This window comes from Oryzias latipes, chromosome 8 (genome assembly GCF_053564925.1).
Source record: "Oryzias latipes strain Hd-rR chromosome 8, Olatipes_Hd-rR_3.1".
NCBI lineage: Eukaryota > Metazoa > Chordata > Actinopteri > Beloniformes > Adrianichthyidae > Oryzias > Oryzias latipes.
In genome coordinates, this window is record NC_136244.1 from 508,888 (window position 1) to 531,835 (window position 22,948).

The 22,948-nt window shown below is 45.8% G+C and overlaps 1 protein-coding gene and 1 long non-coding RNA gene across 6 annotated transcripts; both read right to left on the bottom strand.

Annotated features, from left to right (window-relative positions):
- Positions 1-1,496: 1,496 nt before the first annotated feature.
- On the bottom strand, positions 1,497-22,401 carry mpp2a (MAGUK p55 scaffold protein 2a). 4 transcript variants are annotated; one of them, XM_011473061.4, is made up of 14 exons: positions 22,261-22,401; positions 19,260-19,308; positions 8,812-8,912; positions 8,374-8,529; positions 8,089-8,259; positions 7,906-8,013; positions 7,385-7,504; positions 7,172-7,303; positions 6,980-7,082; positions 6,300-6,368; positions 5,553-5,714; positions 4,745-4,947; positions 4,161-4,289; positions 1,497-4,053 (listed from the first exon to the last, which is right to left on the bottom strand). In XM_011473061.4, exons 2-14 carry the CDS (start codon positions 19,288-19,290, stop codon positions 3,877-3,879), a joined length of 1,662 nt encoding a protein of 553 aa, XP_011471363.1. In that variant the 5' UTR covers positions 19,291-19,308; positions 22,261-22,401; the 3' UTR covers positions 1,497-3,876. The 4 variants fall into 4 exon arrangements, with proteins under 4 accessions (XP_011471363.1, XP_078807162.1, XP_078807163.1 ...); XM_078951036.1 differs by having other exon boundaries at positions 22,198-22,269; XM_078951037.1 differs by having other exon boundaries at positions 22,116-22,263.
- LOC144994184 (uncharacterized) lies at positions 13,899-17,966 on the bottom strand. Of its 2 annotated transcripts, none has more exons than XR_013657610.1 (4): positions 17,839-17,966; positions 16,760-16,842; positions 16,383-16,459; positions 13,899-14,036 (listed from the first exon to the last, which is right to left on the bottom strand). It is a non-coding gene; the product is annotated as an uncharacterized LOC144994184 (long non-coding RNA). The 2 variants fall into 2 exon arrangements; XR_013657609.1 differs by lacking the exon at positions 13,899-14,036 and adding an exon at positions 15,978-16,032.
- Positions 22,402-22,948: the final 547 nt, after the last annotated feature.

Sequence of the window (22,948 nt, forward strand, 5' to 3'; positions counted from 1 at the left end):
CAAACATCATGGAGAACACACAGAACATGTCAAGAACATGAAGGCCTATCCAAAACTCAACACGGACTGACTCGCGTTTCTGCTTCATGGAGCATGAGGCTGTCCCACCATGGGACTGTCCGCCATGGGACTGTCCGCCATGGGACTGTCCCGCCATGGGACTGTCCCGCCATGGGACTGTCCCCACCTCACTGAATTAGTAATTAAATGAATATTCTAGTCTGAGAGCCACAAAGCAAAAGTCAAGATTCACATTTAGTATCAACTTGTCCAAAAGCGGTGCTGCTCGTCTTGACATTTCTATGATAAACTTTCATTACACTCACTGGGTTCACTGTTGCACACTCTTACATTGTTGTCTTGCTCCCTCATGTTCAATATCAAACACCAGACTACAACTGCCTGGGTACTGGGGATGTCCTGATCCGATCACATGATCAGAACTTGGGTCCAATCACGTAGTTGCAGAATCAGTTGGAATTGGATGTTATGTCCTGATCAGGATCAGATATTTAATTTATTCTTATTATGACCAGTGCTTTATACTAAAGGTCCCCCCAAACCCCAAACATGGACCGTGTCAGCAGTTTGTCCTCCATTGGCTGCAGTGACAGCTGGACCTCGGCGTCTCCTGCTCCTCACTAACCTCATGATGTTCTGAGGCGGTCCACTCTTCCACAAGTTCTACATGCGGTTCCGTGAAATGATGGTCTACGCCGACCATCATGTGTGTGAGGTGACCCTCATCATCCGTGAACAGGACGGTAGACCGTTGCTGCATGGTCCAGGTCACATGGTCTGTACTGCAGACGGCGGTGTCTTGGTGTGGGTGGAGTCACCTGCAGCGGTCGTCTGTCAGTCCAGTCAAAGCGGTGGAGTCGGTTCTGAATGGTTCCTCTGGAGCCCCCAGTACCCCTCCCATCTGGTAAACGGGCCTGCAGCTGTGTGGCGTTTGCTGAACCAGGTCAGAGGTCAGAGGTTCTGGTCATGGTGGTGGTCTGTCATGGGGGGGGGGGGGGGGGGTTCTCTCCTGGGTCTGTCCTTACAGTACAACATCCTTTATATGGTGATAATCTGTGAGATTAAACAAAGACGGTTCACAACATCCAGTCTTTGTTTACAAGTCTCTTCCTTCTAGTCTTTCTAGTTTACATCTAACTTCCCTCTTAATCTTTTACTTCTATTTTTTGGACTAGAGACACAAATGTAGTTCAGAAATGAGACTCTGGAGTTTCTGATGAACTTTTTGATATTTGCATTCGTTTCTGAACTGTAGCTGATCAAAACTAGGAAAGTCATTTATGATGGGAGTCAATGGTGGAAACTCTACTTTGGGGCTGTTGATGGACAGTGAAAGGAAACAGCAAATATCCAGAGAGCAGCAGGTCTGTGGACGGAAATGTGTAGTTGATGCCAGAGGTCAGACAACGACCAGACTGGTTCCAGCTGATATAAACATCTCCAAAGAAAAACGGAAAAACCACACAAGAAAACACTTCCAACCATCACATCAATAGTTTATTCAAAATAGAGGAACGTCATTATTGGCACAATCACAGGCAAATTCAGGCTGAACATAAAAGAATCGTTTTTATTGACCATCATATGAAAACTTCATGTTGTGTATATTTTTGCAGAGGCAGCAGACATCTTTAGCTCCACTTCATTACCTCTAGTATTGACTCTCCTCCAGTTTTTCTTCCAGTGGAATCCAAACTTGGTCTTAAAAATGACAGAACATGCTCAGAAGCTTTGTAAATGCAACGGACAGAAACCCCCCAAAAATCCTGTACTTCACTTCTCTTATCCCGAGGCAAAGTAGAAAAGGTTTGTCTGTTTTCCTGTTCTGGTTGTTCCAGACTTCCTGTCACTGCAGCCACGACAGTAACACCACAGCCTCAAGACCAACTTCTCATTATAAAACTATTGTTAGAAAAAGGAGGAGCAGACTAAAAATATCAGTGTACTGCTGTCAGCTTTTTGTTTATCCAGAGGACAGGGACGCTGCCGCAGAAGGTTTGTTTTTGGCACACAGACACGTAAAAGCAGAATGTAAGACGAGGCCGTGCCGACACTTCCAGCTCTGTCACAGATATGCAGTCAGATGAGGAAACGCCAATGCTTGCTCATCAGAAACCCACTAACCCCTAAATCTCTAATCCAGCCTAGAATCTGAGGCTGCGTCCGTCAACAGCCGCCAGAATCCAACAGAACTGGGGTTCCAGTGCGCTCACATGCTAGCAGATTTGATAGTATGAGGGATTCTAACTCTGCAGGGAGCGTTTGCATTCACCTGTCATACCCACCACCTTATGCTGCTCCACCTGCAGTCACTTACACACACCTGTCCATCTGCTCGTTGACACAATGACTAACAGCCAATCACACGGCAGACACTCAGTGGTCCGGACCATCTGCTGCAGGTGAAACCAGCATCAGAACCAGGAAGGGGATTGAAGGGACTCTGAAGCAGACGGGCTGGTCTGAGGACTTCAGAAACCGCTGATCTACTGGGAATTTCACCCACAACCACCTCTAGGGTTTACAGGGAATGGTCTTAAAGAGAAAATATCCAGTGAGCGGCAGGTCTGTGGACGGAAATGTCTAGCTGATGCCAGAGGTCAGATGATTCCAGCTGATAGAAAGACAACAGGAACTCAGAGAACCACTGGTTAGAGACGATGTTTGTAGAAATGCTCTGAACTAAGATGGGATGAACGTTTCATCACCTGAACTCTAGATATGATGGAACAAATGGGCGATGCTGTGGTCATTTTTCAACACCAACCCCATGTGAGGAAGCTAACGCTGCGTCATCCTGCAGAGAAGACACCATTTTCAGCTAAACAAGGTTGATTTTGAAGCTGAAGGAGACAGGGACGTGTTAGTCATCTTCAATGAAGCCCCAAGCTTTCAATACTGTGGCTTTGGACTCAAGTAAAAACAATCAGACTATAAATAAACCCTTTTCTTTGACAGCGTTCCCTCACATCACATGGGACAAACACAAAAACCACCGTCACAAATGACTAATGAACTAATCCTTGAATCCTTTCAGAACGCGATGTCCTGGTCCCAAACGGAATGAAGTTTCTCTGACGATAGACAACCAAATGTCTATGAATAGCGATATTGTGAATGTTTCTCTCACGATAACGCCATTCGCCTTCCGTGCTCTTTGTGGACTTTTATTAGTAAAGTTGTGGATCCTTTTTTTGTGTGTTCTGCATCCTGATTGGCTGTTGATCTTGTCAATCAATCTCCTCCATGCCATGTTTCCTGTACAGAGTCGTTGGACAAATCTACACACATCCTCAGTCATGATCAGAATTTCTCTATGACGGTTTGAACTTTGAGAGTTTAGGACAGAAACACGGGAAAAGGTTCCGTCTGACAAAGGTGTCGAAAGTGTGCAGTGAGGAGTTTTACAGCCTAAAAACATCTGGAATCCTACTCTACTTTCCCCCATGGCGGGGTAGTTTTAGAATTAGCCCCGCGTTGAACGAGGGAACGCTGTCTCTCACTGGCCGAGTCATCTGTTGGCCCACGACCCGAAAACCAATGACGGTTCTGCTCCAGACTGAGGCCTTTGACCGGTTCTACGCTCCTGCTGATGAAGTCCATGTTCAATCTGCCTCACCTGCAGTGGAACTGCATTCAGAAAACCTTTCCGATGTGGCGGGTTTTTGGACTGGAGATGAGCCACCGGATCTCCACGAGTCCTCGTGTCGGCTTCCTTCTCTAGGCTGCACGTTCTCCTGACAACTATGAAGCTTTTTGTGGGAGCTAGATTTCTGGGTAAACTACACTAAACCTCCTTCACGACTGAGGTTTTTACCTCTGAGCGTTGTGCTCCCCCCCTCCCACGGCAGGTTTTCAGAACACCCACGTCACCGGGACCCACTGGGGGTTTTTGGAAACGGTCTGCAGAGCAGCTTTTACATTGCGGTACGTTTCATCGAGGTTCTCGTTGACGATGCTGAGGTCGAAGTAGTGACCATAGGCCGCCTGGATTTTGGTGCTGTCGTCACACGTCCTCTGCAGCTCCTCGTCCTGCAACACCAAACACCGGACTGCATTCAGACCCCAACCAAAGCATGGCGCTCAGCTCCAGGGGGCTGCCATGGTAACTGGTGATCATGTGTGTGAGAGCTCTGCACCGTCAGAGTCTTGGTATCCACTCCTGCCTCCACGGCTGAACAGTTCATGGCCTTCAGCACCTCAAAATCTGGAGCTTGAAGGAACACGACGTATGGCAGGAACTCGGAGGTCCGCAGCACTTTGAGAGACTGCAGAGGAGACAAGAACACATGGAGAGGGAGGGGCCAGAGGGAGGGGCCAGAAGGAGGGCCTCCATGCACACGAGCCAGAACCAGATTAACAACGGCCCACTCCGAATTCCTCCATGCCCCTAAATGTACCCCTCAAAGCGGAGAGACATGGAAAAGTAGCGCGACCATACTACCACTCGATGATGTCATCACTAGTCGCCAGTGAGCTACGTTAGCCTGTAGCTGCCGGCGCTCAGAAAATGCAAAACAACATCGGTTTGGTAACTTGAAAACAAAAACTCAATACTTCCATGTAAAAGATAAACTTCTGAGCTTCAGGACACTAAAAACCTACTTTTGGACACCTCTACAGCTCCAAATACCCCTACAATTGGAGCAAAAGGGAGGGGCCAGAGGGGTAGGGCAGGAATTCAGCTGAAGTCTGAAGCTCAGCGTTTTGGACGCGGGCCCACCTGTGGGTTGGCGTCCAGAATGCAGATGCGTCCTGCCTCAGCCACCTCGTGTATGGAGTCGATCTTTAAGCCGTACAGGTTGCCTTCAAACTCTCCAAATTCAAGGAAACGGCCATTCTTGATGTCAGCCTCCATCTTGCTGCGGCTGGTGAAGGCGTACATCCGACTCTCTCGCTCCCCCTTTTTGGGCTTTCTGGAAGTGTCTGCATGTGGATTTAAGACAAAACAGCAGATTTTTGTATTTCATGATTAGTAACATACAAGCAGAGAGCAGAAATATTGAAAATGTCATGTGACTTTTTATGTATTTATTTATTCTAACTTGTTCTGTCCAACAACTGAGCAAGCAGATGAGAGCTGAAGGCCTTTGGTGTTGGACAGGCTTTATTATTGCAGAAAGAGGTTAGGAATCTCCAGAAAACCAGAGTGTATATTTGTATTAACCCCTTTTTGTTTTTGTTTTTTATTATTTTTGTTAAATTTACTGTGTGCGGGGAGGGAGAGGGGAACAGTCTGAAGGGGGGGTTGAAGAGAAAAAAAGGGAGAGAGGGGGATACAAGCGCTGATTTGAATAAGTTAATATTTTAAACTGTGTAACAGTTATACCAGATCTGCTAAGACGTCTGTCCATCAATACACTGTGGGTTAGGGGGAGGGATGAAGCAGACAGGGAGCAGTGTAGCAGTGTGCACGTGGGGGTGGAGATACATGCACGCATACATGCAATGAGACTTTTTCCACACAGCAGTACAAGAAAAGGCTGTGGAGAAACGGCGTGCTGAGCAGCAGCGGGGACATGCATTCATACATGGGATTGTGGTCCCGAAAAGCTCTGGATCCCGGAGCAGCAGCTGGGCCTTCAGTCTGCGCCTGCCAACACCCTGAGCACCAATCAAAATCAAAGTTTTCCTCTTGAAAGGCGGGACTTTGGCGACCTCTTCGTACAGCAGGATCTCATGTCGGTCAAACTCTGCAGGAAAGAGGGAGAGAAAAATCACAGAAGACTGAAGTACAGAAAGGTCTTCCAGGTCAGCCCCACGTCACTGAAACCCCCCAGGACCAGCTTCAGGACACAAAACCTGGACCAGAGACGCTGCTAAAGCCTTCGTCACACCGGTGCAGGTGATGTGCCACTTCCAAGTTGTAGAGAGGTGTGCCTTCTTGTGGCCACCTCGAGGGTTGTCATGGAAACGGAGCGCACCATTGTGTAAGTGTAAGTTGCACTTCACGCAGCGCTCCAGCCATTAGGAAGGTGCTGGCCCCTTACGGACACGTGAATGCCACATGCACACCCCGTGCACGAGCCATTCATGTGCACACCCCGTGCACATGATAGCTACATTTCTGAACAAACTACACTCTGGTGGTCTAAGATCCTAATTTCTCACGGTTAGGCTGCACGCAGAGGGCAGCCTGACGGTGGCTGAACGGTGGCCCCGCCCTGACGGTGGCCCCGTTACCCCAGTTACCAAGGAGCAGCACGCACACACCCGTTTGTAAAGAGCTGCTTTACGGCACAAAGCGGCTTCTCTTCAGTAACAAACAGAGGACTCACCTGCGTTCTTCGTGGTAACGTACATCATCTTCTTCTTCTTCTTCACTCCAAGACCATGACAGAGGTTCCCTTAACGGCCAAACCAAAACAGATGGAGTCAAAGAGTGGAGAGGTCAGACAAAACAAAGTCCAGATGACATCCAGAGACACTCTGATGATTTATCAATGCAACCCCAAGGGGGCTCTAGCCAACGCCATCATGTGGCGGTCCTAAACGCCATCAGTGGCCATCAACAGCTGCCACCAGCGCTGTCATTGGACGATTGTGTCGCTTGTTGCTGCATTGAAACCGGTCATCTGCTCTGCATGAAACACACCTTCAGTCCTGAAGACTTCTGCAGGTCACAGAAGCCATGAAGCATCTGTCATTTCTGTTGGCAGACGTTTGTTTCCATGGAAACTGCAAGAGGGCGGGACAAAGAGGGCCAACCTGTGGCAGTCTCCTGTCTGTACAGCAGCGTCCAGCCTTTAACTGAGGCTGGAGACGCATCACAGTAGCGTCGCTGTCAATATTTCACTTTCTGTTGCTAATTAAACCCGTTTTCAGATTCTTTTTAGTCAGAATTCGTCTTTGTGTTTGTTTTTTAGCGACTGAAGGCGGAGCAGCAGCTCTGACATGTCCGATTCCCTCTCAGCGATCTCCTGTGCAAACATGGATGTATCCAGCTGAATCCAGCTACCTGCAGGCGTCAGCTCCACGTCCCTCTTTACAAAGGCTTTCCTCTTCTCCTCCAACACCTGACTGGGGATCAGCCCTGTGCTCCCCCCTTCCACATGGCGGGCCTGCACACAGAAATATAGCCAATTCTGATCACTGTCCTCCATCAGTAACACCAACCATCAATCAAACACTGCAGGGTCGACACCCTTACCTGCCACCAGTTCACGTCGTCCTGGTTGACAATCTGCAGAATATCCCCGGCTTGAAACCTGAGCCCCGCCTCCTTACAGGGAATGAGGTTGTCGTTTTCTGGGTCGTAGTTGTAGTGACACTTGAAGAAGACCTGGAGACACAAACATGTCCTCCCATCAGCCCCTGCAGCAGCTGGAACAGCAGACAGCTTCTTCAGAAAGCGCTCAGGCACCTGTCGGGGAGGGATTGCCTCGTGATAGCTGGGCAGGATCTTTAGAACCACGATCCCACGGGCCGCCTGCAGCTCCTCCTGCAGCACTCTGGGGTCCCGGCCCACCTCCCGCCCGTTCACCTGCAGCGCAGACGGCTCTTTTATGGGAAAACTACAACCATCCAGACAAACCAAACTTCTTGTGCTGGTTTATTTTAGTGAACATTAATTTCTGTCATCTTAAAACCTTTGGATTTTCTTAAGAAAAAACCTGCTGGAAATACTAATCTGTAGTTTGTTATCATTTTACACAATTTAAACATCTAGAACAGAAAACATTATTAATTCTTGAGAAATTAAAGTTATTCTGGACTACTACTAAATAAAAATCTTCCCTTTAACTGTGTCCAGTAAAGATAGACACCCAGACGGCGTAAACCTGAAAATACTAACTAACAGCATTGGAGCACGGACACTGAACCAAAGCTGGTCACTTGCTGCTGCATTTGTGAGTCAGCTTGTAGCCGACATGTTGACCTGACCTCTTTGATGACGTCTCCGACATGCAGCAGGCCCTGCTGGTCTATCATTCCACCATGGAGGATGCGTGCTATCACCAGGTCCCCTCCCTCCACCTTAAACGTCACCCCCTGTGAATTCATATTGAAGTTGATATTAGGCTGAACTGAAACCCTGTGTGTGTGGGTATTGTGGGCGGGGCTTACCAAGTGCTCCCCGGCCACTATGCGAATGCCCACCATGCGGACGGCGTCGGGCAGCAGCTGCAAGCCGGCCGTGTTTCTGTCTTCAGACTCGTGGTCCACAAAGTCACAGGGGCTGGAGGGCAGGCTGTCAGCTGCTTGGGACGCCACGCAATCATGGGTCTCCAGCAGAGACTGAGAGACCAGACCGCATTGATACAAGCTTTATTCGTTTGACACTCACACACAACGTCAAAGTGAAATACTGAAAACTTTGATGCAGTTTCAAGGGAGTGGCGGTGGGACAACCTGGAAGTGGGGCTGTGTGAGGATGCGGGCCAGCTCAGCTGCGGTGTCGGAGCGCTGCATGAACGGGTCCAGGTCTCTTAGGATCTCCTGCAGGAGCTCCACATTGTTGTCACTCACAGGTGACAGGCGGGGCTCCTTTGGGCTCTCCACTGGCTCCTACCATACAGACAGCTAGCAGTTAGCATCTCTGGATCCAGTTTCAGTCTGGATTCAGAAACAATGCTGCTGGCAGTGTAACCATAATTCCAGTACCCATCCATGTGACAAAGCAGTTCTCTTTCAACCAAAGTTTAGCAGGGTTGAGAGGAGCTAAATACCATGCAGACCCATGTTCAAAGCCTTCAAAGAAGTGGTGAGATTCTCCCACATGGGGGTGGTGGGCTCACAGATAATCTACAAAGCACTGAGTGCTTGAAGAGGGAACAGGTGGACGAATACCAGAGGGCTCTCCATGATGCCTTTAAGGTAGATGAGATCCAAGTCATTTGCAGTGGTAGAGCTGGTGGTGCTGTCACTCATTGCATCCAAAACCTGGGGTACTGTAGCACAAGACAACAGTTAGTACAGCATCAGCCCTTGAGACAGGACTAGGAGTGACCAGACGACGAGGTTCTACCCTATTGGGGTTTTACACCATCAACCTTGAAGCTGAAGCTCAGTGAGACAACTTTGACACCGTCATGACCTTTATCTTGTTCAATCTAGACTTTATATCTGGTTCAAATTAGAATCCTATGTATTTCTTAAAATGATTTCACAACAGTGCTTTCCTCATTTCCACTTGATTTGACCTGATTTTAAAGTTCTAGTTTCTTCCTGGAGGACATCCAGTCCCTCTGATGTCATACACTATATTCCCAAAAGTATTGGCTCACCTGCCTTGACTCACAGATGACCTGAAGTGTCGTCCCATTCCTAACCCACAGAGTTCAGTCTGATGTGGCTCCACCTTTAGCAGGGATTCCAGCTCCAACTCTTCTAGAAAGGCTGTCCTCAAGGTTCAGGAGTGTTTCTAGGAATTCTGGACCGTTCCTCCAGAAGGTCATTGGTGAGGTCACACACTGATGTTGGTGGAGAAGGCCTGGATCAGTCTCTGCTCTAATTCCTCCCAAAGGTCTTCTATGGGGTTCAGGTCAGGACTCTGTCCAGTTCATCATCAGACTCTGTCCTCCATGTCTTCATGGACCTTTGACCTTTGGTCACTGCTGCTCAGTCATGGTGGAAGAGGAAGGGGCCGCTCCAAACTGTTCCTTCCAGGTTGGGATCATGGAATTGTCCAGAATGTTTTGGAGTCCTGAAGCATTCAGAGTTCCTTTCACTGGAACTAAAGGGTCAAGCCCAAAAAAACAAGCCCACACCATAATACCTCCTCCACCAAACTTTACACTCGGCACAATGGCGTCCCAAATGTACCGTTGTCCTGGCAACCTCCAAACCCAGACTGGTCCATCAGATTTCCAGATGGAAAAGTGTGATCCATGTCTCCAGAGAAGGCGTCTCGCTGCTCTGGCGTCCAGTGGCGGCGTGCTTTCCACCGCTGCATCCACGCTTTGCGTTCACCTGGTGATGTGTGGATGGATGCAGCTGCTCGCCATGGAAACCAGTTCCATGAAGATGGATTTGTAATCTGAAGGTCACATGACGTCTGGAGCTCTGCAGCAACTGAGTGCAGAAAGTGGGTGACCTCTTTGACCTTCAGCATCCTCTGACCCCTCCCCATCAGGTTAGTGGTCGACCACTTGGAGGCTGAGCTGCTGTTGCTCCCAAACTCTTCCTTTGCTCTGACAGAGCTGACTGTGGAAGATTTAGGAGAGAGGAAACTGGATTTGATGCACAGTGGCGTCCTCTGACAGTTCCACGCTGGAATTCACGTATCACCTGAGAACGGCCATTCTGTCACAAATGTTTGTGAAAACGGTGTTTGATTTGATACACCTGTGACCAGGTGATCAGGACACCTGATTCTGCTCATCTGGGTGGGGGAGCCAATACTTTTGGGGATAGTGTAAATACTCTGTGGCAGGCCTGTCAGACCAGGTTGGGGGTTCCAGTGTCCAAAGCAAGTTTCCTAACTACAGCGAAGAAGCCCAAAAAGTGAGTTTTGTCTATAAAGCACAGCTGTATTGTTGAACACAAAAAGGAGACATTTTAAATGTTTTCTGTACAGCAACACACCTGTCAGGTTTTGTTCTAAACGGTTCTCAGAGCTGGCTGTTGATAAATGAAAAACCACTATTCAGGAGGGCGCAAATGACCCAGTAAATCAGATTTTTTCATGTGTTTGACAAAACACAGAAATGGGTGTGAAGGAATTCCATGGTTAAAGACTTCAAGGATGTGTTCAGAGTGGGAAAAGCGTTTGTTCCGGACCCAGTCTGCTTGATCTGTTCTGGATCGAGTCCTGAACCTTGTGTTTGGTCTGTATTCAGACTGCCGTCAAGCGACCTTTCCTGATTCAAACCAAAGCTTGTAAACAAAACCACATGACTAAAGATCTCTTCACTCACTGGCCAGGAATGACGAGGGTGGGGCAAAGCAACTACAGACAGAAATTCTGGAAGTCCTGCTCTCTGCAGTCCTTGTCAGGATAGTTCATTCAAACTTTATATTTTGCTGATCAATTCTAAACGTCTGTATCCATGTCAGGTTCAATACTTTTTACTTTGGTCCGGTGGAGACGTGCTGCAAGGCGGTTACTGAAGAGACGACGGCTAAGAAGGTTGTGATAAATGTTTATGACATATAGATTGTCAGGAAAACAGTGAGTAGTGATGTGGATCACGTTAAAAGTTTTTTTAATGAGCCTGCATTCATCCACCCACATTTCAATGAGTTGCTGTGTCTCATGGTTGTGGTGTCAGGACATTGTTTTTAAGATTTCTTCTAAGGAACTACAAGGTAGCTGTTAGGATGTCACAGCAGTGCCTGTCGGGCGCGTGCCGCGTAATCAGACTCAGAAAAGCCTGTAAGAAGTAAACAAATAAACAGCTGGACTCTTTTTTCCATCTGATAACACGACAATAGTTGCTTTAAATTTGTCCGCGGATCATCTGTTGGTACATGTTGACTCTAAGGCTACGTTCACACTGCAGGGCTTAATGCTCAATTCCGATTTTTTGAAAAAATCTGTATTTTTTTTTTGCAAGGCCGTTTACATTTCCAATTATATGGAACTTTTGTGATCTCCTGTGTGACCGTGACATGACCCAGAAGTGACCTGCATGTGCAAAAGAGTCCTCAACGGTGAACGACGTCACTGTTGTTTGTGGAAGTAGCTAACGTTAGCAATGGATGTCAACAACAGTGTTGTCAACAGCGGAGCTCTTTTTGCATTATTACATTCATTTTCACAAAGGAGCAGCACAATTACAATCTTCTCATTTTAAGAAGGCATTGGAGCCAGGATGGTCTGGACCCACTGTTGTGGAATGAGGATGTGTATGTGCTGGGGCCACGCGCGTGCGTGTGTGAGAGAGAGGAGAGAGCGCGTGCAGCGTAGGAGGGAGTGACAGGGGGGTAGTGAGGGCGCGCATTCATGTTGTGTGTTATGGAGGAAGGAGAACAGTAATTAAAGAAGGTTTCCCCCAGAATAAATGCTATTGACTCTTTATTCACCCGCCCTGGAGAATCTGAGGGTCCCAACGGGGAAGTGAACCTCGAAGGAGGATCCGCCTTTGGTCCCCCGCGCTTCTGACCACGGTCGGAAAGGGAGAAAAAAAGTAACTCTAGGAAAGGTTCAACACCACGCTCGACTATTTCGCTGGAAATATTTTCAAAAAACGCCCGGTTGCGATCAGAGCCCTGGAGTTTGGCCTGAGTAGAGCTGTCACCCCAAATATGAATCCAATCGCTGACCTCACTTCCCTTCCACTGACTGGTCTCAGCAGCATCGTCCACATTGGTTGATGTTTATGTTCTAGTTCCCGCCTACTTCAATGCAGAATTATGACTTTTGTAGCGTATCGATGACGTACAGGATACATGTGGCCTGGTCAGACGGAGGTCGCATTTGAAAAGATGGGATACGTGTCGGATTCAGGACCACATACCCCAGTATGGAGTTAATTCAGTCTCAATAATCAGAAATGCACACAACCTGTTTTACAAATGCACACGCTCCGATTCACAAATGTCATTTTATGCAAACGTGAAAAATAAATTCGGAAATACACACCCTGTGTTTCACAAACACACACATTGTGTTTCACAAATGCACACTAAATGTTTTACAAATGCACAATAAGTGTTTCTCACAAATGTGCACACTGTGTTTCACAAAAAACATTTTAGAAATTCACAATAAATGTATCAGAAATACACAGTAAGTGCTTCACAAACATGATTTTTAGGCACACATGTGATGTGAACTCACAGATCATTCGAACTGCAGACTGTGCATTCAAAATCCCGTTCTCATTTGTGAATCTCCCCGTGTGTGTGAGAGATTTTTCTACGGTGAATATTGAGACTCATCTGACGGAGCAGGTCAACTAATGTCACCATTGGCTAGTGAATCTGTCAATCAAACTCATCGGGAAAGCAGGCGGGTTCGCTTTTAGCCAATCGTATGGCCCCTTACACTTTCTCTACGCTTTCTGCGGGTGGCAAAAGCCCCGCCCATATTTGATTCTGTACCAGTCGGACGTTAGCGTGTTAGCCTTAGCATGGCTTGTCGGTTTATTGCCTTCGGTTGTCAAAAATTACTGGCTTGTGCAACTTTTCAGTGGACCTGGAAGCAAGGCAACAGTGGTTGAATGCAGTTGACATTGAATCCATCGAACTCTGTACTGGTCATGAGATTTAAAATGAATGTTTCACTCGGGATTGTTTGTACGTTATTCTCTTAGCTTTCATGCTAGCGTCATTTCAACACTCAGACACGGTTTTGATGATATGAAGGTGGAGGAGAAAAATCTGCAACTTCCACAGTAGGTTCTGTGGAGAAACTGGCATCACTTTGCTCCGTACCACATGGGACTACATTACCTCAAGTTCATCTCACTGTCAATCACAGATACCCAATACACATCCCCTGCTCAGCCCGAAGTCACTTTGCTTGACCTTAATTTTATTTTTTTAATAACTCAAATGTCATTGATTTTATATTGTAACCATATACATATACACCTCTTGGCCAGGTCACCCTTGCAAAAAAGATCCTCATCTCTCTGTGTTTTATAGCTGGGTAAATACTACACAACAAAAGATGGTCATAGAACAACAAAGTGCAAACATTCACCCTTTATTGCAGAGTAAAATTCAGAGAAAACATGGACAGATTAAAACATCAAAATTTAAGCAAATGTGGGATCTCTACTGATTTGAATTTTATTTAAACTGGAACTAATTTTCATAACATCCTTACATACAATGAAGTCCCTTGAACAATACAGCAGTATTGATTTGAACTTTGTCTTGCTCCCCTCAGTCTCTCTTCTTCTGTATGTAATTATGTCGCCTAAATTAAGTTCTAAACACACTGGACAGTAAAGATGTAGGTCAACTCCCAAACGGTCTGAATTCCACAATGGATTGATGTCGTCTTGCAGTTCCAACATTTGTGGACCCAAAAGAGGACTGTCCCATACCGGGACATTGATCCCAGGATGAGGTTCAGTCATGGATCCACTCTCCTCCCATTCAATCTCTGGAACCAGCATACCCTGACAAAAAAAAAAAAAAGATACTGTTTATGAACAGCACTGTTTTTTTTGTGTTTTAGATTATGTAGGAACAGTGACCGACTAATAATAACTTATATTGTTGCTGGCAGGCAGACTTCATATCTCCATAACTGTTTATAATTTGCAAATAAGTGAACCTTAACAAAGTAGTGAGATTAGTACAGCTGATGGCTCATAATGCCATGCATTGTGATGCATTTTGAACTTGCAGATGTGCTATTCTTCCTACAAACAAACAATTTAGGGAAATTGTTTGCACCACACAACAATAATCCTTTTCATTCATTTTCGATGAAAATTCACTGTAGTCATTATGATTTCATGATACTCTTCTTGATACTTTCCACTTTAGTCAAACTGCACACAAATCAGTTGTCCAGTACAGTGAGATTAAATAAAGCATTTACCCGGGGATCAGAAACAGGGTTCTGGGTCAAGCCCAACTGCCACAGCTGATTTGGTGTCATGCTTTGCTCCGTCCTGATTGGCTGTCCCACGCGTCACTAAAGACATCCAAACTGGCCTGAATGCGTGGTAGAAAAATGTAATGGCTGCAGAATACGTGATGTGACTGATATTGAGCAAGTCTTGGTCCTCAGGAGAGGATTCTGCACTTTTGAAGATGCAACATGAAGGTAAACTGACAGCACCATCGCTGTCACGACAGTACAACTAAGTAAAAATAGTAAAAAAATACCATACTTTTAGAATAAAAAAAAGTTTTTAGTAACAAGTGATTACCGTAGTAACCTTTCGTAATTTCACAGTTTCAAACAATACTTAAATGTATGTAAATATTAGAGGATGGAAATTCATGTTGGCGACACCAAATAGGTTCAGCCAAGATGCACAATAAGCGTGTTTGAGATCACCCAGATGGACGCAACACTGCACAGATCACCTGGTGTGTGACGTATATTTTTGTTTTTGCTCCAACATCACCTGTCAATCAAAACAAAAATATCACGAGAAAGGGGTGAGAGCAAGACACCAATCAGAGTGAACGCAGCTGGAAATTTAGTATTGGACTAAAAGCTGCCCTACAGACTACAAAACAATGCATTATGGGACATGCTTCCTGATGGGTTTTTTGTAGTTCACTGTTCAATTAAAATAATTTAAAATACCAACTGATTAAAAAAAAGGCTACATCCATTACAAAACATTAAAATAATTATAAAAGATGTAATATCACAGCTCATACTTAGGGGGAGAGGCATATTAAAACGAAATTGAATGTTAAGGACAACTCCTAATTCCTGGTCTCTTTCAGTCTCGCTGCAGCTTCGATTTCATGCGAGTTTGAGACCCCTGCTGTACACTCTGTCACTGGTACACTAGCTGCAGGTCGGAAGAACGAATCAATAGTTCGCTTGCTCATAGCTCAGACGCACATATCAGGTTGTGATGATATTTGTCTCCGTTTCCTTCCCACTGATGTTTACGCGCGCTCGATTATCTTTAGGCCCCGCCCCTCCACATATTTTAGCCACTTGCAATGACTTTCCCTATTCTTCTCACGCGCATTGGCCGCCTCAGGCATCACTCAATGAAACGCGAGTGTGTGCTCGCGTGTGCTCCAGTCTCATGAGTATTCGCGCCAGTGTGTGTGTCTGCCTGCGTGCATGTGCGCTCGCGTCTCATTGATGATTTCATCTCTCATTTCATCGATCATTGACGTGCTCCTTTCATGTTTAATGTATAAAAAATACGGAGGGTGGAGGAGGCAAATTTACTGGTAGCACATGTGCGACTGGGTGTAAAATTCAGTCGCACACTCTCAAATTTTGGTCGCAAAATGCGACCAAATGGACGCAGTCTGGAGCCCTGTGTATATATTAAAGCTTCTAAAACTAGGTTCAACTCACTGTTGATTGTGTGTACACTTTTCCCACAGTGAAGCCGTTTGTGTCAGTTGTACGTACTGTGAGCATTAACTATGCCCACATTTTCTCCTCCGTGATCTCCTCTCACCCTGACAATAACATGAAAATCATGTCTCAAACACATAATTACAAATGCATCGCCAATACGGAACACATCAGTTTAAAATGTAATGTTCTTATGCATGTTGCCAATAAGTAGAATTTCTAGGTTAAAAAAATTGCTGGAGTGGGTTACATGTATCACTGGGGGAAAAATTAAGGCGAGAGACTGAGGGGGGGGGGGGGGGGGGTAAAATGTTATTCATGAGGGGAAAGTTTTAGAATTGCCTTTGTTTATGGAGAGGAGTCTAAAAAAAGTAATTTATTTTTGTACAAATAACCAAGTGCTTATACTGCCTGATATGTGAATAAAAGATGTCTTTATGAATAACATGAATACCTCAGAGGAAAGCCATAAACGTTCACAGCGTCACTGAAGAAGGCCAAGTGGGTGTCTGCACAGTTGTTGTCTGCTATCTTCAGGTACAGGATACATGGAATACAAGTACAAATACTTTCAACTGACAGATGTTTACGGCGGCAAAAATGCTAAATTCCCAATTGACAGGTAAAACAGTAATACAACAGGATGATAAAATATGAAATAGAATAGAATAGAAGGGTATTTAATAATCCCTGAGAAAATTTTTTAAAAATGGCCATCTTAAAAAAACACATAAACACACATGCATTACAAATAGAAATATCACAAAATAAAGAGATTGATAAAAAAGGTAAATAATTGGAAAATCAGTGGGTAAAATTAAAAGAAATTACTTGTAAGATGCCCTGCCAGAGAGTTGTATTGCCTGATGGCACGAGGAACAAAAGATTGTCACGCTGTCACGCTTCAGTAATTCCTAGAGAATAAATAAAAACACAACAAACATGGATTAGATCATTTAGCTGTCTGATCTTAAATTACATAATTTTCAAATATATGAAAGGGGAATTTTTTAAAACACTCTTGCTATGATTACTTGAGCTTGTAGTAAAGAACACCTTTAAAAAAAATCAGAGACAAGACACTGATCACAGAAAGCCTGTGTGTAATACTTACAGTAACTTCTACTCTAATCACTGTTGACAGCTGATTTCTCCCATCCACCCTTTCTGTGACTACTTATCGACTACAAAACAGCCTAAAAACATAATGTTTGGGATTCTTGTCATTACGTCATTGGAAGTAAAGATACGGGGAATTTAGTGGCTGACACTCTGACACAATCTCACAGGGCTTTTCAGCACAATACGGGTTCTAACGTTAGAAACTTAATGAGGCTTCTTTCATTCAACAGTGGATTCCTGTCTGTTATATTTAAAAAATGCCGTTTTCATGAATGTCATATGAATTAACTTTGTTGCACAGTCCACCCCGTCTTAAAGTCTGGGCTGTGAAAATGCTGTGTCTAACTTTAACCCGGATCGCGTTTACATAAAGGCAGCACACGGAACAACTAGCTAGTTAGCATAGCATAGCATCAGTGTTTAAACAAATCGCCGTCTCCAAATCAATACTTTTTATTAAACTTTCTTTGCTGCTGTAAATCCGGCATGCTTTTCCCCTCAGTTCTATCTGAATCATGTTAAGAACCTACAGATCATTGGCTATAGACGCTAGCTTGAACCGACACCGGCTTGAACTTCACTCACACTCACAGGCAGACACAACTTGCACAGGCTAAGCAAAACAAAGCTGAGCTAATTAGCGGTGGGGGTACTCTGCAAACGACTCGGCTGCAGTGTTCATAAAGCATTCACACATGTCACTTGGCAAAGGAGAACGCTTCAACTTAGTATTCAATAACATTACAGGACGTACAACGAGGGAATGATCAAATAAATGCATTACTTACGGGCTGAGACTGATCCCGTTCAGAAGACCTCTCCGCCATGTTTGCCGCCCGCGTCCTCCCAACTGCTGTGCTGAACAGCTCCCTCCCTCGTCACTTTGAAAGTGAGGAGTGTAAGGGGCCATTCGATTGGCTAAAAGCGAACCCGCCTGCTTTGCCGATGAGTTTGATTGACAGATTCACTAGCCAATGGTGAGATTAGTCGACCCGCTCCGTCAGATGAGTCTCAATATTCACCGTAGAAAAATCTCTCACACACACGGGGAGATTCACAAACGAGAACGGGATTTTGAATGCACAGTCTGCAGTTCGAATGATCTGTGAGTTCACATCACATGTGTAACTAAAAATCACGTTTGTGAAGCACTTACTGTGCATTTCTGATACATTTATTGTGAATTTCTAAAATGTTTTTGTGAAAAACAGTGTGCACATTTGTGAGAAACACTTATTGTGCATTTGTAAAACATTTAGTGTGCATTTGTGAAACACAATCTGTGTGTTTGTGAAACACAGGGTGTGTATTTCCGAATTTATTTTTCACGTTTGCATAAAATGACATTTGTGAATCGGAGCGTGTGCATTTGTAAAACAGGTTGTGTGCATTTCTGATTATTGAGACTGAATTAACTCCATACCCCAGTGGCCTGGGTCGCATTTGAAAAGATCGGATCTGTGTCGTTCAGACTGTCATGAAAAGATCAGATACAGGTCGCATAGGGGCAAAAAAATCGGAATTGGGTCATTTCAGCCTGCAGTGTGAACGTAGCCTAAGATCACGTGACCACCCGCTAATGTGGCCGTTTTGGTCCAGTTGCTCCACTCCGAGGACGAATTGTATTCAGAAGGAGGAATTTCAGAGCGAACCGAAGCTCAGTCCAATTGGAAACAAACCAAGACCAACTCCAAAGATGGCCCTGAGAGCGGTTCCTGGTCCCAGATCAGGGTCCACTTGGGTGTATTCAGACTAAAAATTAGTTACGGATTATCTGGGAACACGAACTCTGATTGACTTAAAGTGGACAAAATGTGTCCAGTCTGAATACACCCTAAGACTCAGACTAAGAATAGATTATGTCCTTACTCTGTCAATTAATAACTACAATGCTTCTTTATGATGCGGAAGAAGTTAAATTCCTGCTCTATGCTTTCTAAACAGCAGTCGCACCACTAGCTAAACATTTTGTTAGGAATTACCTTAGCTGCTTTGCATGGGACTGCTGTAATTATGTGAATATGTTAGCATGTGTAATTTTATACAGACTCAAATGGTTAATGCACTGAACAAGTGGAGACGGCAGAGGAAACCACGGGGAACAAGCCGACGCCTGACACATCTGAGACGTTTTTACCAAACGTTAACCAGATTTACAAAACACAACTCGCAGAATTAGCTGAAGTCAAGAAACAGCATCAACTCTTACCAGGTTCTATCCTGGGGGAGGCAACAGGCATGGCTCAGCTGTAGTCAGTCTGTGAGACAAAGCAAAACAAGAATGAGTGCATTCATGACAAAGAAGAAAGAATATGGAATATTTGTAAAAACGTCCTTTTCTTGTTGTCTATTCGATCAACTGCTGTGGGAAGATCTACCAACAAGTTGGGACTGTCTGACCTTTTCATTAGTTCCTGTTCTATGGAATGTCGTAGAAAGTCTAGATAAGGTCAGTGGTTGGTTAGGTTACCGAATCTAGAACCTTCTAAGAGAATCAAAACCTTAAAGAGCAAAGTAAAGCTTTTCCTAGCAGAAAGCTGAAAAATGTTCCATCTCCTGTAAAACTGTTCAGAAAATGGAGAATTTTCCAACTGAAGTCTTTGAAACCAAATTCACATAAAAAGAGAGGGTTTAAATGGATCCCAAAAGTCCCGGTTCACATCGGGTCCCGGTTCACATCGGGTCACGGTTCACATTAGGTCTCGGTTCACATCGGGTCTCGGTTCACATCGGGTCACAGTTCACATCGGGTCACAGTTCACATCGGGTCACAGTTCACATCGGGTCACGGTTCTCACGGTTCACATTGGGTCACGGTTCACATCGGGTCACGGTTCACATCGGGTCACGGTTCACATCGGATCACGGTTCAAATCGGGTCACGGTTCACATCGGGTCTCGGTTCACATCGGGTCACGGTTCACATCGGGTCACGGTTCACATCGGGTCCCGGTTCACATCGGGTCCCGGTTCACATCGGGTCACAGTTCACATCGGGTCTCGGTTCACATCGGGTCACGGTTCACATCGGGTCCCGGTTCACATCGGGTCCCGGTTCACATCGGGTCTCGGTTCACATCGGGTCACGGTTCACATCGGGTCCCGGTTCACATCGGGTCCCGGTTCACATCGGGTCTCGGTTCACATCGGGTCCCGGTTCACATCGCGTCACGGTTCACATCGGGTCACAGTTCACATCGGGTCACGGTTCTCACGGTTCACATCGGGTCACGGTTCATATTGGGTCTCGGTTCACATTGGGTCACGGTTCACATCGGGTCACGGTTCACATCGGGTCACGGTTCACATCGGGTCCCGGTTCACATCTGGTCCCGGTTCACATCGGGTCTCGGTTCACATCGGGTCCCGGTTCACATCGGGTCCCGGTTCACATCGCGTCACGGTTCACATCGGGTCACAGTTCACATCGGGTCACGGTTCTCACGGTTCACATCGGGTCACGGTTCATATTGGGTCTCGGTTCACATCGGGTCTCGGTTCTCACGGTTCACATCGGGTCTCGGTTCACATCGGCTCTCGGTTCACATCGGGTCCCGGTTCACATCGGCTCTCGGTTCACATCGGGTCCCGGTTCACATCGGGTCACGGTTCTCACGGTTCACATCGGGTCCCGGTTCACATTGGGTCTCGGTTCACATCGGGTCACGGTTCACATCGGGTCTCGGTTCACATCGGCTCTCGGTTCACATCGGGTCCCGGTTCACATCGGCTCTCGGTTCACATCGGGTCCCGGTTCACATCGGGTCACGGTTCTCACGGTTCACATCGGGTCCCGGTTCACATTGGGTCTCGGTTCACATCGGGTCACGGTTCACATCGGGTCTCGGTTCACATCGGGTCTCGGTTCACATCGGGTCATATATTTAATAAAACAAATATAAAGTACCTTAAAACACACAAATATCACATGGAACCATTTTCTTATGAAGGCCTATTTATAAAAACAAAATATTACTATATATACTGTACTAAAATGCTCAGGACGCCTACATGAAGCAGCTGCTTTATCTTATTGTCATAGAAACGCCGTACATTAGGATGAAATCAACAAAAGTATATTTAAAAATTTTAGAGAATCAGGAGATGTCAGAATTTCCAACTTGAAATTCTTTCACTGTTTCTCTTCAGCTTGAAGGCTGTTCATGGGACACACCAGGACACGTCAGCACGACGATGGTCCAAAACACAAGGCCGGGTCCACCTGTCATTGGTTCCACCAGAACCCGGTGAAGGTTCTGGAGTGACCGTCTCCTGAGGGGCTCAGAGATCTGAAACGGGCCGTTTAGCTAGAATGAAAGGTTTTCTGCAGAGAAGAACGGCTGCTTCAGCGTTAGAGAACAGGAAGGAGCTCGTCCACAACGACCACCAGAGACGCCAAGCTGATGCAAAAGGAGGAACCAGGGAGGAAGACCTGTAGAACCGGGTCGTCTGGGAAGTTTCTGCTGTCATTAGGATTTCAAAGAGAATCTATTGACAGGAAATGGTTTCATCCAACCACTAGCTATGAGTGGAAGCAAAGTTTGGGTGTTTTCAATCAAATGTTCCAAACCACCTGAGACTACCTGCTTCTATGGAGACATCTGATTGGTCAGTTCATGACTTGAAGAACTTGTAGAAATAAAATTAAAAAATAAAAACATTAAGGTCATGAAGAACAAAACAGTAGCAGAGCCAGAATGGATCTTGTGACATTTTAAAGAAAGTCTGTGGGATTCTGCCGTCTTGGAACCAGCGGGTCCTTGCTGTTTGGAGGGGGAGGGGTTAGTTATCACACAATGGATTGAATTAATTTATAATCTAATAAATAGAATAGATACGTCACACATGGGGGGGAGGGGGGGGCTCCTTTTCTGCGTCTCTGCCTCAATCAGAATCCAGATTTAAGGTTCAAGCCTTTCAAAGCCACTAATTCTCCATCTTCACTCTGCCACGCGCTCGCGTGCACGGGCATCTTCTCCATCAGTTATAAATCAAGAAGCGGAGGCGCACGCGCGCACGCTGGTTATTCCTAATGCTGACACAAAACAAAGCGAACCACACTCACGCGCGCACGCACCAGCAGGGAGGCCAACGTTCAAGAGAATTATGAACTAAAACAGCTTTTCTCAAAGCTCGCGCACGCGCACCCGGTCAGTGAACGAGCGCAGAATTCAGAGAAAAGGTTCACGTGCATCTTTGGAATAGCTCACCCGCCGTCCGCGATGATACAAAGCCGCCTCGCGCTCCTGTTGTTGTGCGTTTGTTCCAGGCGTCACTCACGGTGATGACGTCACTGCGCACCGCCACTTCCGGAGACCTTCTACAATAAAACCGACCGACCGCAGAGAAGAGCATCATGGGAGGAACAGTTCCGTCAGATGACCTGCGATACTTTTGCTTATTTAGTCAGAGGGAAGAAAGGTTTATGTTCAAATGCGTATTTTCACCTGTAATTCATGTATTTCTCAATGTTACATTTACAAATTAAATATTGATTTTTAAAGTTTAATATTTTCTGGAATTAGAATGTTTAGTTTGTAAACTAAATATTTAATTTGATTAAAATTAAATATTTAGTTTACCTCGTCTCTGCTCCTGCTCCTACACCTGGCTGTGGTTCCTGTCTCTGGCTCGACTCGCGCCCTTGACTGTCCCCCCAACCACGGCTGGATGAAGCTCGTCTGCTGGACTTTTATATATGTAGTTGTAGATTTAGATAAGTTAATTCTTCTCTAAGAGTTCTGGTAAATCGCCTGTCCGTCCTGGGGGAGGATCCCTCCTTCATGTGGACACCCCTGAGGTTTCTTCGTTTTTTCCGGAATCCGTTTTTTTTGGGAGTTTTTCCTTACCGCGAAGGGGGGTCTAAGGGCAGGGATGCCAGTATAGCTTAGTCAGTTT